Source organism: Cryptotermes secundus, unplaced genomic scaffold (genome assembly GCF_002891405.2).
Source record: "Cryptotermes secundus unplaced genomic scaffold, Csec_1.0 scaffold470, whole genome shotgun sequence".
In the NCBI taxonomy this organism is placed as follows: Eukaryota; Metazoa; Arthropoda; class Insecta; order Blattodea; family Kalotermitidae; genus Cryptotermes; species Cryptotermes secundus.
In genome coordinates, this window is record NW_019739954.1 from 1 (window position 1) to 15,145 (window position 15,145).

Consider the following 15,145-nt stretch of genomic DNA (forward strand, 5'->3'; position numbering starts at 1 on the left):
TGGAGTTCCCAGGTATAGCTCATCAGTCATATAATTTGAATATAATTGCAATAATGCTTAATATAAAAAATATGTAAAGATTATGATCTGGGATGTGACTCCATGCAGTTTGGTAGATATTCACCAACATCATGGAAGAGCCTCCTGCCTTCATATTAAGGATAACAGAAACTTCTGACCTGAGGTCGGACACAGCAGGTTCCTCCAATATATCTCTACCCATTTACCGTACCAGATGATGTCACATCCCTGAATATGGTACTTTTTGATACACACCACAAGGACAATCTCAAAATATTTTGCACTTTTTCAGTTAGTGGATATGTATTTATATATTTGTTTTAGCTTTCTTTAAAAACAAGTACTTATATTCATATGAAAATTTTATATGCTTATGTTTAAAGATATATGATTTTGTTTAGAGCTACATAAGCTCCATTTTTCTTAAGATATAACACATAAAGCAACGGCCTCTGTGGTCTGGTGGTCAGGGTTCCTGGCTATAGATCCAGAAATCTGGGTTCGATTCCCGGCACTACAAAATTTTCTGAAAAGTAGTGGGTCTTGATTGGGGTTCACTCGGCATCTTGCGGATAAATGAGGAGATATTTCAAAGAAATAGCAGCTCTGGTCTAGAAAACCGACATTAACGGCCGTGGGGATCTCTTGCGGTGACCACGCGACACACACTATTCCCTAAAGTTGGCACTAACTTCACCGACAAGCAGTGGTCGGTCAGCTGGTATAGTTCACTTGCAGACTGAAACCATGGAGTTTCTTTGTTTTAACATATAAAGCCTGATACTTTTCATGAATTTTATTTGAAGTAGGAATGCAAGTCTGTAAGTCAGAATTATCAGCAATGGTACAGTTCTTACTCAGGAGAAGAGCTGTGATCCAGCCAGATATAGGTGATATGTTACTGGTTTGAAGCGGGAAACATAGACTTTAGCAAACACATCCAACTACTACTTACATGTATACAACTGTGTATGGTTTTCTCACCACCTGTGGATGTGAGTACTACATGCCCCATCAATCTGATCATATTTGGAATTCTGGTCACGTGTTTTCAATATTCTTTTGCGATGCCAAATAATTGTTTCAAGCATGTATCAGCTGCAACATATTCATAATGGGAACAAACTTGACTTATCTTAACAGAATGGGTAAACACCTAACCCACAAAGAGTTTTTTTCTTACCTACAGTGTAAATACACTTATCACACACAAAGCTGTGTTGTTTAGAGTGTGTCAATAAATTAACCAAAAACCAAAAAAGCAGAAAATTGATTGAGACAGTCCCTTGTCATTTATCTGTTGCTTCATGCTACTACAAGTTCTTTGCAATCATAACTTAATAAGCATAGCTCAGCATTATCACACACTTGAGTCTCCACTTATGTTGAAATGATATCTAGAACACTTCCTGGGTTGTAAATGGTAATGACAACACAAGTTGAAACATATACTAATGATTTACATGTAGATTTTATTCCATTTTTCAGAACTTTGTCTAAATTGAAATATCTTAAGTAAAGATCTGAAGAACATGGTACCTGCAGTTGGTGTTAACCAGACAAACAGAGAATTTTTCTCACTTTTTCCGCTTCACATGAACACTAACCAACAAAACAGTCACTGGGGAAGTATTCAGCTGTTTAATTATAGCACTGAAGAACAAAATCACTCCTTCATATTAGGTAGACAGAGACAGAGACAGAGGAGTATAGGTAGAGAGGGAGAGGGAGGGGGAGGGGGAGATGGAGAAAAATTTGACAATAAGAAAATATCATATTGCATTAGAATTTACATTATTTCATTTTTAAACGTTTTTCTTCCATTTTTATATGTATAGAGTAAATTGGAGATGATCAGAGTTATTAAAAAGGTACAGGCATATTCAAATCCATCACATACTCAATTAACTGAGACATCGTTCAAAGGAATCGATTAAATGCCACCTTATTCCACTGCACAAAACCAACTTAAATTTCTTCATCTCAGTACATTTTAACAAGGTTCCCTGACCTTCAGCTCCTTATGATCAGACATGATTTATGTATTTCAGGTACAAATTGATCCAGCATACCAACCCCCAGAGCTCTTGCATGCTCTTGTCAAAGTAGAAGCCAAGGCTCTTATTTGTGCAGAGAAATATAAATCCAACAATTGCTATGATATGGTGCAAACATTAATCCCAGAATTAAATAAGAGTGCCGAGGGTGGAATTGAAATTACCAGCTCTAAACTTCCAGCTCTGAAGACACTCATTGTTATGAGTAATGCACAACACAGGTGAGCTCACTTAGGTACGATACGGGTTCACCCAACCTCCTATCCAATGGGTACTGGCGGCTCTTTCCCCAGGGGTAAAGCAGCCGGGTCATGAAGCTGACCACTCACCTCCCACTAGTGCCGGGGTCAAGTAAATGAAGATCTATACATCCACTCCCCCATACGCCTTCATGATGTAGTGCCTAATTATTTGAGCAGGAAAAAGTTTACCTTTTACCTAAGATACTGAGGAATATAATTTGTGTTGGCAACACTGAAAGCACTTCAGTTGGCAAGGCTGTGTGTTCTTGTGTTTGTTTACACTCTGTAGCGCTTGTGTCATTGGATTAGTGACTGTGTTAAGTGACAATATGGTTAGTCGCCGGCTTCCCATCATGATGGCCTCGGTTCGAGCCCGGGTCTGGCCAAGTGGGATTTGTGGTGGACAAAGTGGCGCTGGAGCAGGTTTTCTCTGAGCACTTCGGTTTCCCCTGCCAATCTTCATTCCACCAAATTCTCCATCATAATCACTCGGGGCAGGCTACAATAGACCAATCAGTGGCCACCGTGCCGAGTGGTCCCAGCTGGACTCCACCGCCCACTAAGTACAATACACAGTACTATCACGTTTTTATGCATGCAAAATTCAATTCTGGGCTTAAGCTTCAATCCCTCACATCTTTGTATTTTTTTTCTCTTGAATATCACCAAATCCTAATGATACCAACTATGACTGTTCAGCATAATGATTCTGGCCACAAAATGATTTTATCAATGCAAAATAATGAAAAAGCATCTGAAAGTGATGAGCAACAAAAGCTGAATTTGCAGAAGCAGACTAATATCCTAATAGATTACACCAATAACACCAAAAACTTGTGTAATAAGCAATTAAAATACTTAATTATGTTCCACTTCCTTTTTATGTATTTTTCTTGTTATGAGCCACCTCAATCAATGGTCTTTCCTAAGAGAAGAAGTTTCACACTCATACAAAGCAACAGGTAAAACTATTGTTTTGCATAATTCCATTCTGCTACCACACAAAAGAATATGTCTCAGTCCCTCTGTATCAGAGTTACTGGGATTCTGGACTTTGTCCATTGTCCAGGTATTCTAGAAACTAGAAAACAAAACGTTTTGGAAACTGTATCTGTTTCTGTCCTCAGGTGAGTGGGGGAACGCATCTACTTGGTTGGGTATCTTAATAATTCTGAATGTTGTACACCATCCTCAGAACCCTTTAGAATATACATTTTATGTCAGTTGAAAACATTATAGTTATTTAGAATAAGGGATGTCGACCACCTGTTGATTCCCAAGTTGGAGGACACCTCTTGACAACTGACCACAGTTACTTGTTCAATATGTTTAGCGCTATTCTTCACATACAACAGAATCTGTCTCATTACCAGTAATTCACATTTTACCTTAGTTGGTTTTAGTTTGTTACCTCTGTCCATAACCTTATGAAACACAAAGTTGCCATGGCAAAGGGCCAATAGAACAAGGTTTCTGACTTTCCGCTGACATACCACAATATAAACGGGTGGATTAAAGACTTAATATAACCTGTTTCAAGCCATAGATTATAAATCTCATTTAGTGACACTGAATTTGTCTGAATGTATCTGGCATAATTACAATCTATACTGCCATCTTGTGACATTTTCATGTACCATAGCTATTACATGGAAATGGTTTAAGACTATTTCTGTTTATTAGAGCTTTAATTTCTTGGACTCAGCAGTATATTTTCCTTTTTCATCTTAATAATGATCCACATATTCCCAGTGTTATTTCTGATTAACAGAGGTGCTTATCGGCTCAAGGACATTATCTTATCTGCAAGTGAAGAGTACATCCAGGAAGTAAATCAGCTGCAGACACTCATACAGCCGGACGATGGATGTACTGTTCAGTTCTCATCTGTAAGAATGCTTGAACAATACCTAAATACATATATAATATCAATATTCTTTCTTTCTAAGAGGAAAAGAAGTATTGAATGTACAGTCTTTCTAAAGAACAGACTCTATTATGTAGAAACAAGTATTATGACAAAATTTGTCCAGCTCAGGGAGTGAAGAGTAAAAGCTATTCCAAATTTACCTCTTATACAGAGGAAGTTTTCACAGCAAGTATAAACTGCAACAAGATTTCAACTTAGAATAGTCTGACTAAATGTATTTATATGTACAAGAATATAATTTTGTTATGCACTGAAAATGGTCATTGCTCAGTAGTAGCATAGACATGTGTATAACACAAAATTGTCATAACTCCTCAGCCATTCAGCCTTTGGCATAGTCACAATACTGACGGCCATCCTGGCACCAGTATGGTCTAGTATCTTTCTAATAATAACGTAACAATATAAGTTAATGTCTGATGGTGATACAACCTCAGAGATGAATGAATGAATGTATGAGGTGTAGGTGTTCTCGGCCCTTGCACCGTGACCTACAGTGGTCTATTGTGCTTCTCCTTTTGATTATCCCCTCAGCAATCCTGCGCTTTGAATGAAGCACAGGATTTTGTACGTGGGGGCATCAAAATAGTCACTTGGTTCCATAACGTATTGACCCAAGTGACGTAGTCTTAAATAAGCTAAGGCCTCACATTTACACAATATATGTGTGGCTGTTTCATTTTCTTCTTGACATCTCTCACAAGCAGGACTATCACTTAGTAACCTCAGAGATAGTTCAGACACAGTTTAATGAACATATTTTAAAATATTTTTATTGTGATTGTACCAAAAATACTAAACAATATGCATTAAGCAATATTCCTGTCTAGATGACACCTGTCAGAAAGGGACAAATATTATGAATTCAAGTATGCCTTCCATTGATGCTGTCTACTGCTTCATAACTTCTTGTTAACATACATAATGAAATAATAGCAAGGTTTATTATTTCACATCTAAGAAATTTACTAATGGGTGCCATAAAATGTTAGTTTTAAGGCGTGTCCACATTACTCATGCTTGTGCGTCAGAAGCTTACTGCTGCCGGAAAATCAGGATCTGGAGCTGATGAAGTGGACATCCAAACTGGTTTGCATACAAAGCCTTCGCATTTCTTCACAACAGATATCAGCTTCAGACCCTGATTTTCCAGCAGCAGTAAGCTTCTGATGCATGAGCACGAGTAATGTGGACACACCTTTATACATACAGTAAACCTTCGATATAATGGATTAATAGGGGAGATAGGATATCCATTATTGCTGATATCTGCTATAACCAAGTGAAGAGGTATTCACAGAAGTGCACCATAGGATACATAGCCAACACGCAATAAACATAGAAAAAATGTGATTAAATAACAGTTTTTGTGTTGAGGCTCTTTTCTATTTTAGAGAGTCTTCTAACTAGAAAATCAGCTTAGTGCCTCAACATCTCTAAAAATTCACATTTGTACACAGATTTTGTCCATTATATCTGGGTCTGTCATAATGAGGGTTTGTTGTGTATAATTATCTCTTTCGGTTCAACTTTAAGTAAAAAAATATTATTTGTTTGTTTTAATAAAGGGCACAACTGGAAGTCCTAAAGCAGCCCTCTTAAGCCACCATGCCTTGGTCAATAATGGCTACTTCATCAAAACACTCATAAACAAAGACAGAAAGGTATGTCTTTTCAGAATACAAAGTAATCTCACTCCATGGAACAGATCCTTTCCTGTGAAGATAATAGGTATTCAGATGTCTGCCCGATCTAAACTCTCCTTTTGCTGTGGACTACAAAAAGAAAAAGCTATGTGAAATGCTTAAACAAATTTTGTTGGTTTTCATTAATAAGGATCATTGGGTTCCACATAAGGCAGGGAATTGTTTGACTGTCTTCTCAAGAATGATTTTACTCCATTGGATTGGTTAATTAGTTATATTTTAACTATTAAATTGGCAATAAAATTAAGATTTTAAAGTCAGGGTTCTTTTACATGGTCTGTATTCATTACAGAGTCTTCTGGGTATCACACTGTGTTAAAATAATAAATAATTTAATATTCAATGGAACTTGCTGCTTTAATCAGGGTTTAAGTGATTTACCATTCAATGACTGAAGTCTTGTAAATCATGTTCATCTGTAATGTCAATTTTTATTATTTTGACATACTGCGATACTCGGAAATTTAACAAACTAATTACTCTGTAATGATCCAGGTACTAGCTCAGAGGCATGAAGTCCCCAACATAAAGACTAAGGATGTAATATTGTGTTCCTAGTCATACAAAATCTACAATTAAATAAATATTTATTTTCCCATTTTTGCACCACACATTTTCACACAATATGAAAACTCTGTTGCAAATATTTTCCTTCGAAATTAAATAGTTGCACCCTTAACCGCACCATCTGTTGATGACCAAGAAGTTATTGATGAACCCAAGATCAAGCAGGTTAGTCAAGCAGTAAAATATAGATTAGTATCTGGAGGCATTCACTTCTAATCTCAGTTGGGGCACCAGTTATCAGCACTGAGATTTATCATGGTTTCCTCAGTCCCTCCAGGCAAATGTTGTGGTAGTACCTAGATTACTCTATAACTGCTTTGTTTCAAATTCTTTTTGAACTCATCTTTCATTACTCACCTTCTATTCAATGCTATGTAGTTTAGATACTATGAACATCTAAAATAAACCTATGAACCCAAGGCCATGAAAATCTCTCCATCTTCATCATTATTTTCCACCTATCAAACTACTGCTATAGTACATATTTGTGTTATTATTGTATAAAATATGTTTTAAGCCCCTCATATTTTAACAGTTAAGTGTATTTCATAGGGTTTCAAGTATGTCTTTCATAGCACATTAATATTAACTCCTAGTTTCCCATATAACTTAATATTGCTAGTAATTATTTCCATCCATGTGTTATATCAGGATTGTAGTTTTTGCTGCAGTTAAGGGTTGTTGCATGAGAGGCAGTAAAAGAAAGTTTACAAGTCATGTCTCTTGAATAGATTCACATCATCATTGTAGAAAGTGTAAACTTTATTCTGCAGAGTCCCCATATAGACTGAAACTCATTTATACCATGGGATGAGTTTCCCTGTCCCCTGTCTGTAGAATTTATAGTTGTGGTCTTTCGGCCCTGATTTCAGAGGGGTTTCCACTTTAACAATTTTGACCTATTAGAAATTGCTTCATCTGCTTCTAGAATTAATATCACATAATGGAGGCCACAGCTGTAAAAAAAAGTCTATCAATAGTCACTTAAGATCTGTGCAATGATAAATTTTTGTCATTTGTAAATGAATCTTTATTTTGCAGGGAGTAAAAGTGTGCGTTTTGACACAGTTCTGTCACTCTTCAGGCAGCTTTCATGGCATTATTTGTAACCTACTTTTTGGCTACACTGTTGTTTTGCCTGCACCTACATTTGATGCTAAGAAAACTTTGGAAGCCATTACACAAGAGAGGTAAGATTAGTGTGAGAATTCATGACAAATCTTACAAAAATATATTAATTGTTTAATTAAACGCTGTTTATTGAACAAGATATAGGTGTTCTTAATCAGGAATTTTCTCTTAAAACTGAAATGCATTTCACAGCCAGTATACCTACTTGTAAACTTGTCAGAAGTTGCACAGTAACAAACAGTAACTAGTATCCGTTCTAAGTGAGATTTTCATGTAATTAACAAGAGTGATCTTGAGGGAGAATTTAAGAGATAACTTACATAGCACTGCAAATAGTGAACAAACGTACCAAAAATGTGTGCACAGAATTTTCTGCAAAGCAGGTAAACGATACAACCAGGAAAGAAGAGAAAGTTCATGAATAGCAGTAACTCTATTTGAGAAATAAAATTGTTAGTATGCAGATATGAAAAACATTTTTAACCAAAATATATTAACAAGTTTAATGTTAAATGTAATGCTGTTCTTAGTTTAGTAATATAATTTTAAAACAGTTTCATTTCTGCATATGATGAATTTTCAAAATACAGTGAAACCTCAATTTAAGATTTCTCTGGGGACTAGTGGAGTTGAACCCTAAACTGAGGACAATATTAAATGGAGGTAACTTATACTGAAATTATTGACCTGGGTTCATTGAAATTGAACATTAAATAAGCAAACACCTTAAATAAAAAAATATTGAATGGGGTGGTGGCGTGCTATATTATTCATAAATTTTTAGGTGTTCATGGTAGTGTTTGCTAGGAGTCTTGTAGGTGGATACTGACATTTCAGAAGAACATGCTGCCTCTGTTTTCAGGGTTGAAGCATGTAGTTTCAGTAATTGCATTGTTCATATAGGTATGTTGCAAAGATAGTGGATCTAGGCTTCCTTCCCTTAGTCCCACTCTTGGGTCTCATGGTGCATATGATTATGCAACCTGTACATGCGACTAAGGCAGTTACTGCACCAACATGCTTCAACCCTGAAGATGGAGGCAGGATGTTCCTCAAAAATATCAGTGTTGCAACCCAGAAGACCACACCCTGAATTATCATCACAGATCTTTTCAGAACTTGATATAATTTCAGGTGCACAGACTTGTTTGGAACCCCATCAATGTATGTGGACTTAATCAACACTTCACAAGACCTGAACCTTAAGGTCACAACACTTCAGGTGGCAGGATGTGGTGGTGCACCATGTAGCCAGCAGTTGGCCTTGCAGATAAAGCAGACATTAAATGTCAGGCACTTGCGTGTAAGTTCTTGAAAGCACAAAACTAAATTTAAAAGAAAGAAATATATTTAAACATGTAAAATGAACTGAAAACCATGCAGATGACATGGAATGATGAAGATTACTATCTTCTGCGAAGTGATGCCATGTAGACTCGTAGAAGTTCTGTTGCCAACCTACACAGCATCACATTCCAGATAATTGCAATCTAAGTACTACTGTGTGTATCTCATATCTTATAATTAATATATATTGGGAGTGACAGTATCTGGCATAGAAATAACATAATGATACATAAGACATTTTTAAGTAATCTAGAAATGTCATTGCCTAGCAAGTTCTATCATAGGATTAGCCTTCTTTTTTAATGTTTCAGCAAGGTTATGGAATGACAGAAGTGTCAGGAGTTTTTTTTTCAACACTTAATGATACCTTGGAGCAGGTCACAACTACAGTTGGCTGCCTTGTGGATCATTGTGAGGTAAGGTCCATTTTAAACAGCAAGAAGATCTGGGAGCAACTTACATATGTATTCCTTTAAAAATATTTCATGAAATAATGAATTACAGTAAAACCTACCCACACTGGAAACCAGAGGGGACTGAACATTTGGTTTAGACAGGTCCTCAACTCTGTAAGTGTGCATGACAATATGCATTATGGCATCATTGTATGTAATATTCATATCTGTTTTCAGTTTCCTAGGCAATATATGCAGTAGCTATAGCTGATTGAGTTATGTGCATATATGATGACAGAATTTTTTAATACACTTTCCACCCTTATTCCCAATTGTTTCTCTTTTAATTACATGAATATATAACAGTTTCCTTATGTAAGTGTTGGTCCTTCTTTGTTGTTGTATATTGTGATATTGACAAGAAAATCAACCATATCCAAGGTTAGGAACTGACACTTCTCCTTGTTTAATATATTTATTTACTTGCTTATCCCTTCTCTTGACTTTCATTCTTCCTTTCTTACTTCCACAAATGTGCATATGCCCAGAAAAGTAACATCACTTTATACTTTGAAGATACCAGACTTGAATTCTGGCATAGACTGAGGATTTTCTGAGTTAGATTCTTAATAGATTGTGTTTTACCCACAGATTGTACCTTAAAATATGCTACAATCACTTCATTTAATACGTAGTCTCAGTTCATTGTTCAAAAATTCATGACACTCAATGTAACATAATTATGAGTTTGACAAAGCGAGGAATGAACACTGTACCATGAAATGATAAAAGCAATGATTTGTAGGTTGGTATTATGCATTCCTTGCACAAGTCGGTTTACAAAAAAAATTACTGTTTTTATAAGGCAGTAAGCACTGATATGCATACTGACAAACTGTTGTGTACCAGCAAACTTGTCAAAATTCATGCATATTCCTGTGTTGTATATTTCAACCTTGAGGCCAAAATTAAGTATGAGTGCACCAGAAAATAGGCTTAAAAACATGCAACAAATTAACATAAAATGAAGAGCTTGTTTCTATTTAACTACCTGTCTGTACACTCCATCTCACAAACTGCTGCATGTAGATGGAGTTTGATATGAATCACTTATATTAAAGGGGTTTACAATATAATGCCTAGTTTACATGAATCTCGTGTTGAACTTTATGATTCTATTCTGACATGACATACAATATAACAAATTTGTACACAGTAATAAATATATCTCATTAAGTTCTAAAAGTTTCATTAAAAAAAATATATTTAAAATGAAACCTTTAGAACTTAATGAGACATGTAGAATATATTTACTTCAATAAAAGAAATATTTTATGACTAGTATTGTAGTTTTGTATGACAGTATCTGTATAAATGAACATCAATATCAGTGATATATATATAAATTAAACAAAAGATTTTAAAAAACATGTGTCCTTCAAACATTTCATTCAGGTTATGAAATGTTCTGAATATGGAAATGAAGTGAAAAATCTGAACATTCTAATGGACCTGTGCATGAGCTATCAATTTACTGATCAGCTGTTGTGGTTACAAGCAGCTTATGTATTGAACCATGAGGCCAGGAGAACAAAAATGTTACCTCAGCCATTATTTTGATTTGCCACAGGCGTGGACACAGTAAATTGTATTGACTATATGCTGCTGTAGTAAAACTTGATCCTAAACTGCCATCACCAAAACTTGCCACTGCACAGCATCCCGAGCCAGTGAAATTCATCTTTGTAAACTATTTCCCCAGGTTCATGTATTTTAATACTATCTTTGTCTTCTTTGAAATCAAACTGACTACTTTCCAATGAAAATTTCTAAATAAAATACTCTATGTATCTTCTCTTTCTCTATCTAAATAATAAGTCCATTGCATTGTCATGTTCACAATATTTTACCCTGCCAATAATATGTGACCTGCATAAATCAGTGAGTATCTTATTATGTAATATCATCCATTTGCGATTTATTTCAACTCTTGTACCTGTCCTGTTGTTAGTTTACGTTTTCCTGTGTTCAGAATAAGCATCAGATGCGCTCCCACAAGAAACACCCTAAATATTCATGTTTGAAATAACAGGTAAAAGTGGTGGACAGAGAAGGACGCATGGTTCCTATGGGGACCCCTGGAGAGCTCTGGGTGCGAGGCTACAATGTCATGTTGGGATATTTCAATGATGAAGAAAAGACTCGGGAATTCATTCGTCCAGATGGATGGGCAAAAACTGGGTGAGAATCTATACATTATCAGTTGATTTCTATTTATTCTATGGCCTATCTGACATTTAGAAAAGGCTATAACTTAAATGCTTTTGTTCCCAGTAGATTATCCTGTACAAATTAAATTTTCTTTAATTGTTTTCTTATAATAAGCTGTAAAGTAATTATTATCTGCTGTGTGATTAAAATGAAAGTTATTCATGGTTTGTCTAGAGGAAAATTTTTAAATTTTGCCATGGTATAACTCTTCTACCTTGTTTATAATAATTTCCCTCTCAATAAGTGTAAAATACTTTGAAAGATTGTCCTTTATAATTCTTGACTACTTGCACAAACAATCTAAAAATATGTAACTGTTAGCTTTCAGCTTGCTTCCATGTCTGTTTATATGTATCAACTCAAGAGCTGGTGAACAGTTTTTCATGAAATCTGATATTGCAGAGTTTTACTACCATTTGTTTGCACACTTTAGTTTTAGTTGAAATTATATAAAAATAATGGGCACTTTGTGCAAAGAACCACACATGTGAATTTCAAATAGAACTTGTGCATAACACACTATATATATGTTGGAGTGAGGAATGGTTTAAATGCAAGTTTCTCAGAAAAACATATAACACTGTTGATATCCAGCACACTATTTTCCTTAAGATATTTTTCACCATATTCAAAAAAAGGTTTTTTATTGTCATCTGTCAACTGTAAAACAATTTGAATGCTTTTGCCACTGTTGTTCTATGGCTGGCCCAAATTTTAATTGGTAATCATATTAGAATAAAAAAAAAATATGTTTAGCCACCGGCTCTATTCTCATGTGACCCACACTTAGTGATGTTATTTAGCCTTTTAACACGGTGGGTACTAGATGCACCACCTGTTTTAACATTAAAGACTGCTGAATTTTGCACACAGTATGGTTATGTCTTTCATATGAGTCTCAGAGTAAACAGAGATTCTAATCCAGAAGCAGCTAACCTAATTGAGGGTTTCTGTAGATTTACTCAGTTCCTGGACATAAATTCCAAGAAAGTACAATTGCTTAAAAGGAGGCAAAACCACTCCCTTTCATGGCAATCCAAATGATTCATCTTCTTTCATTCTATCATACCTCATTAAATACGATATAATCCATAAAACACATATTGAAGGCTAACACATGCTGTTCTGTCGTTATGTATGTTAGCAGTCATCAGAGTTTATAGTATTTACAAACAGAAGTAGATGATGGAACTGGTAGTCAGCAGTTGAAAGTATCCTTGCATCAGTACTGCAGTGTCCATCACAATTTCCAAAGAATATTCCTAGCCTATATCTGGATAGTAACATCAGTTGTACGCTGTTATTTTCTGAAATTCACTATCTTAATGTACAAGTATCTATGCCTTCAGACTTTTTCAGACTACTGAAGTTATATGTTTTTGACACAGTGTGTACCTACAAGGAAACAAGTTACATGTGCAGGGAAATGTTTTCATCTGAAGGTGTAGTGACTTTTCAGTAGGTTTCATTCTAACCATGAAGCAATCAAATAATTAAAACCAAAACTAATTTTGTACCACAGGGACCAGTTTGTGCTGCAGGAAGATGGTTATGCGAGAATTGTAGGTCGAATGAAGGATGTGATCATTAGGATTGGACTCAAAATCTTCCCATCTGAGATTGAAGAGTTCTTTGAGACACATCCTGACATTATGGAAGCTCAGGTACAGTCATGCACAGAGCCGTTCATTAACATGCTGCAATGTACAGACTTCCTGCGGTAGCTGGTAAGTTATTCGACTGGTGAAAGCGCTCCATGTTGTGGAAACCGAAAACTCATCCTTGTGTTCACTAAAACCCACCATTGGAACCTCAGTGGAATACAGATAAATGCCATGTGAAATGTTTGTTTGTTTCTTTTTTAATTCACAGTTTGCCTTTAGATTTCCCAGCTGTCCAGTTAATAACCTAGTCACTATATGAATTTAGCTATCTCAGCTTTCTTACAGAGTGCTGTAACACTGATATATTTATATTTTAAGAAGTTTCATGTGAAAAAGAAAGAATTATAAGACATTACTGTCTTCTACACAAAGTAAATTGAAGATATAATACAACAACAGAATACATGTGCCTGTAAAAGCTATTGCATTGATACCTACATCCTGATTGTAGAATAAGTATTGGCACATAACATACAACTCTCATTTTTGATCACTGACTGTGAATGTGTCTACAAATTTGATTTCATATATTCCTGTTTAGGTATTTGGAGTGCCAGACCCAAAAGTTGGAGAAGAAATCTGTGTCTATCTCAGACTTCGTGAGGGAGTCACCATTACTGAACAAGATGTCGTTGATTTTTGTAAGGATAAGGTAAGCGTTCATGTGAGATTAATGTCATGTTTACTATATACAAGTATACATTTTTCCAAAATGTCGTCTGTAATGCCCTAGCGGCGTAGGGGGGCATTGAGGTAGCCCTCCCGCTTCTGCCGCCGCTGTAATGCCGTGGTACAGGGGGGCGTGGAGTCAGCCCGCCTCTGTCACCACTGTAACTCCGCATGTAGGGGCCGTGGAGGTATCCTTCCTCGCCTCCACAAGTATGTCGTAAACTGGTACTCCTGGTAACGTCGCGCCGTCGGGGGTGTGCAGGTACCCCTCCTGGCCACCTCCGCTTATGCTGTAAGGCGTGAACGCAATCATCCTAGCTTACCGTTAGCTAGGATTCTCCTATCTCGGAGTTTCCTTCTGTCATACAAGCTGCCACCATCTATGTTCTGTTCTTTCAATTGTTGGTACTACTCCCTGACAAATAGTCTTAGCTCCTTCTTGACCACTCCGCATATGGTTTACAGGTAGCCGCGTAATCCATTAATATTATACTTTATCTTCGGATCTTGGGAGGGCGTTACTATCAAGGCTCCCTTACTCTGCCTGTGTGGCAGGAGCCTATCCCTGCCTATTCTTATCTTCATCTTCGGCTGCCACTGCGGCCTGTGTCAGTTCTGCCCTCGCTCGTCTGGATTACTCGGGATCGGGTGTGGGAGGTGGAATATATATATGAATTACACTCCCGGTACATCCTATCCTATCCTAGCCGTCTATTTACATTAATACATATATACACAATTTACATTATNAAAATAGCAAGGAAATTAGCAAAAGAACTGCATGATTATCTAAAATTACCAAACACATACAATGTCCAAAACTCCTCCCACTTAATGACAGATTTACAAACCATTAAACTTAATGAGAATATGCGACTATGTTCCTTTGACATTGAAAACATTACAAATGTACCAAAAACAAATACCACAAACATAATAAACACTATATTAGAGGAAAACAATGACATAGATAAAAACAGTATTGGAACAAAATTGTTTTCAAATTGATCAAGATTACTACAAACAAACAGATGGTCTAGCTATGGGAGCCCCAACATCAGCAATAATAGCAGAAACATATATACAATATATGGAACACACACAAATATTTCCCATTCTAGTAAAACAACAAATAGTGGCTTACT

The 15,145-nt window shown here is 36.1% G+C and overlaps 1 protein-coding gene across 1 annotated transcript in view; it reads left to right on the top strand.

Annotated features, from left to right (window-relative positions):
- The first annotated feature begins 2,039 nt into the window (after positions 1 to 2,039).
- LOC111872142 (medium-chain acyl-CoA ligase ACSF2, mitochondrial) overlaps positions 2,040 to 15,145 on the top strand; it is a 35,996-nt gene continuing 22,890 nt past the window's right edge. Inside the window, exons 1-9 of the mRNA XM_023865731.2 lie at positions 2,040 to 2,299; positions 4,092 to 4,209; positions 5,819 to 5,914; positions 7,565 to 7,713; positions 8,789 to 8,957; positions 9,313 to 9,417; positions 11,489 to 11,637; positions 13,190 to 13,331; positions 13,873 to 13,983. Coding sequence (XP_023721499.2) covers positions 2,055 to 2,299; positions 4,092 to 4,209; positions 5,819 to 5,914; positions 7,565 to 7,713; positions 8,789 to 8,957; positions 9,313 to 9,417; positions 11,489 to 11,637; positions 13,190 to 13,331; positions 13,873 to 13,983 — 1,284 coding nt within the window. The 5' untranslated portion in view covers positions 2,040 to 2,054. The remainder of the gene's footprint in view (positions 2,300 to 4,091; positions 4,210 to 5,818; positions 5,915 to 7,564; positions 7,714 to 8,788; positions 8,958 to 9,312; positions 9,418 to 11,488; positions 11,638 to 13,189; positions 13,332 to 13,872; positions 13,984 to 15,145) is intronic.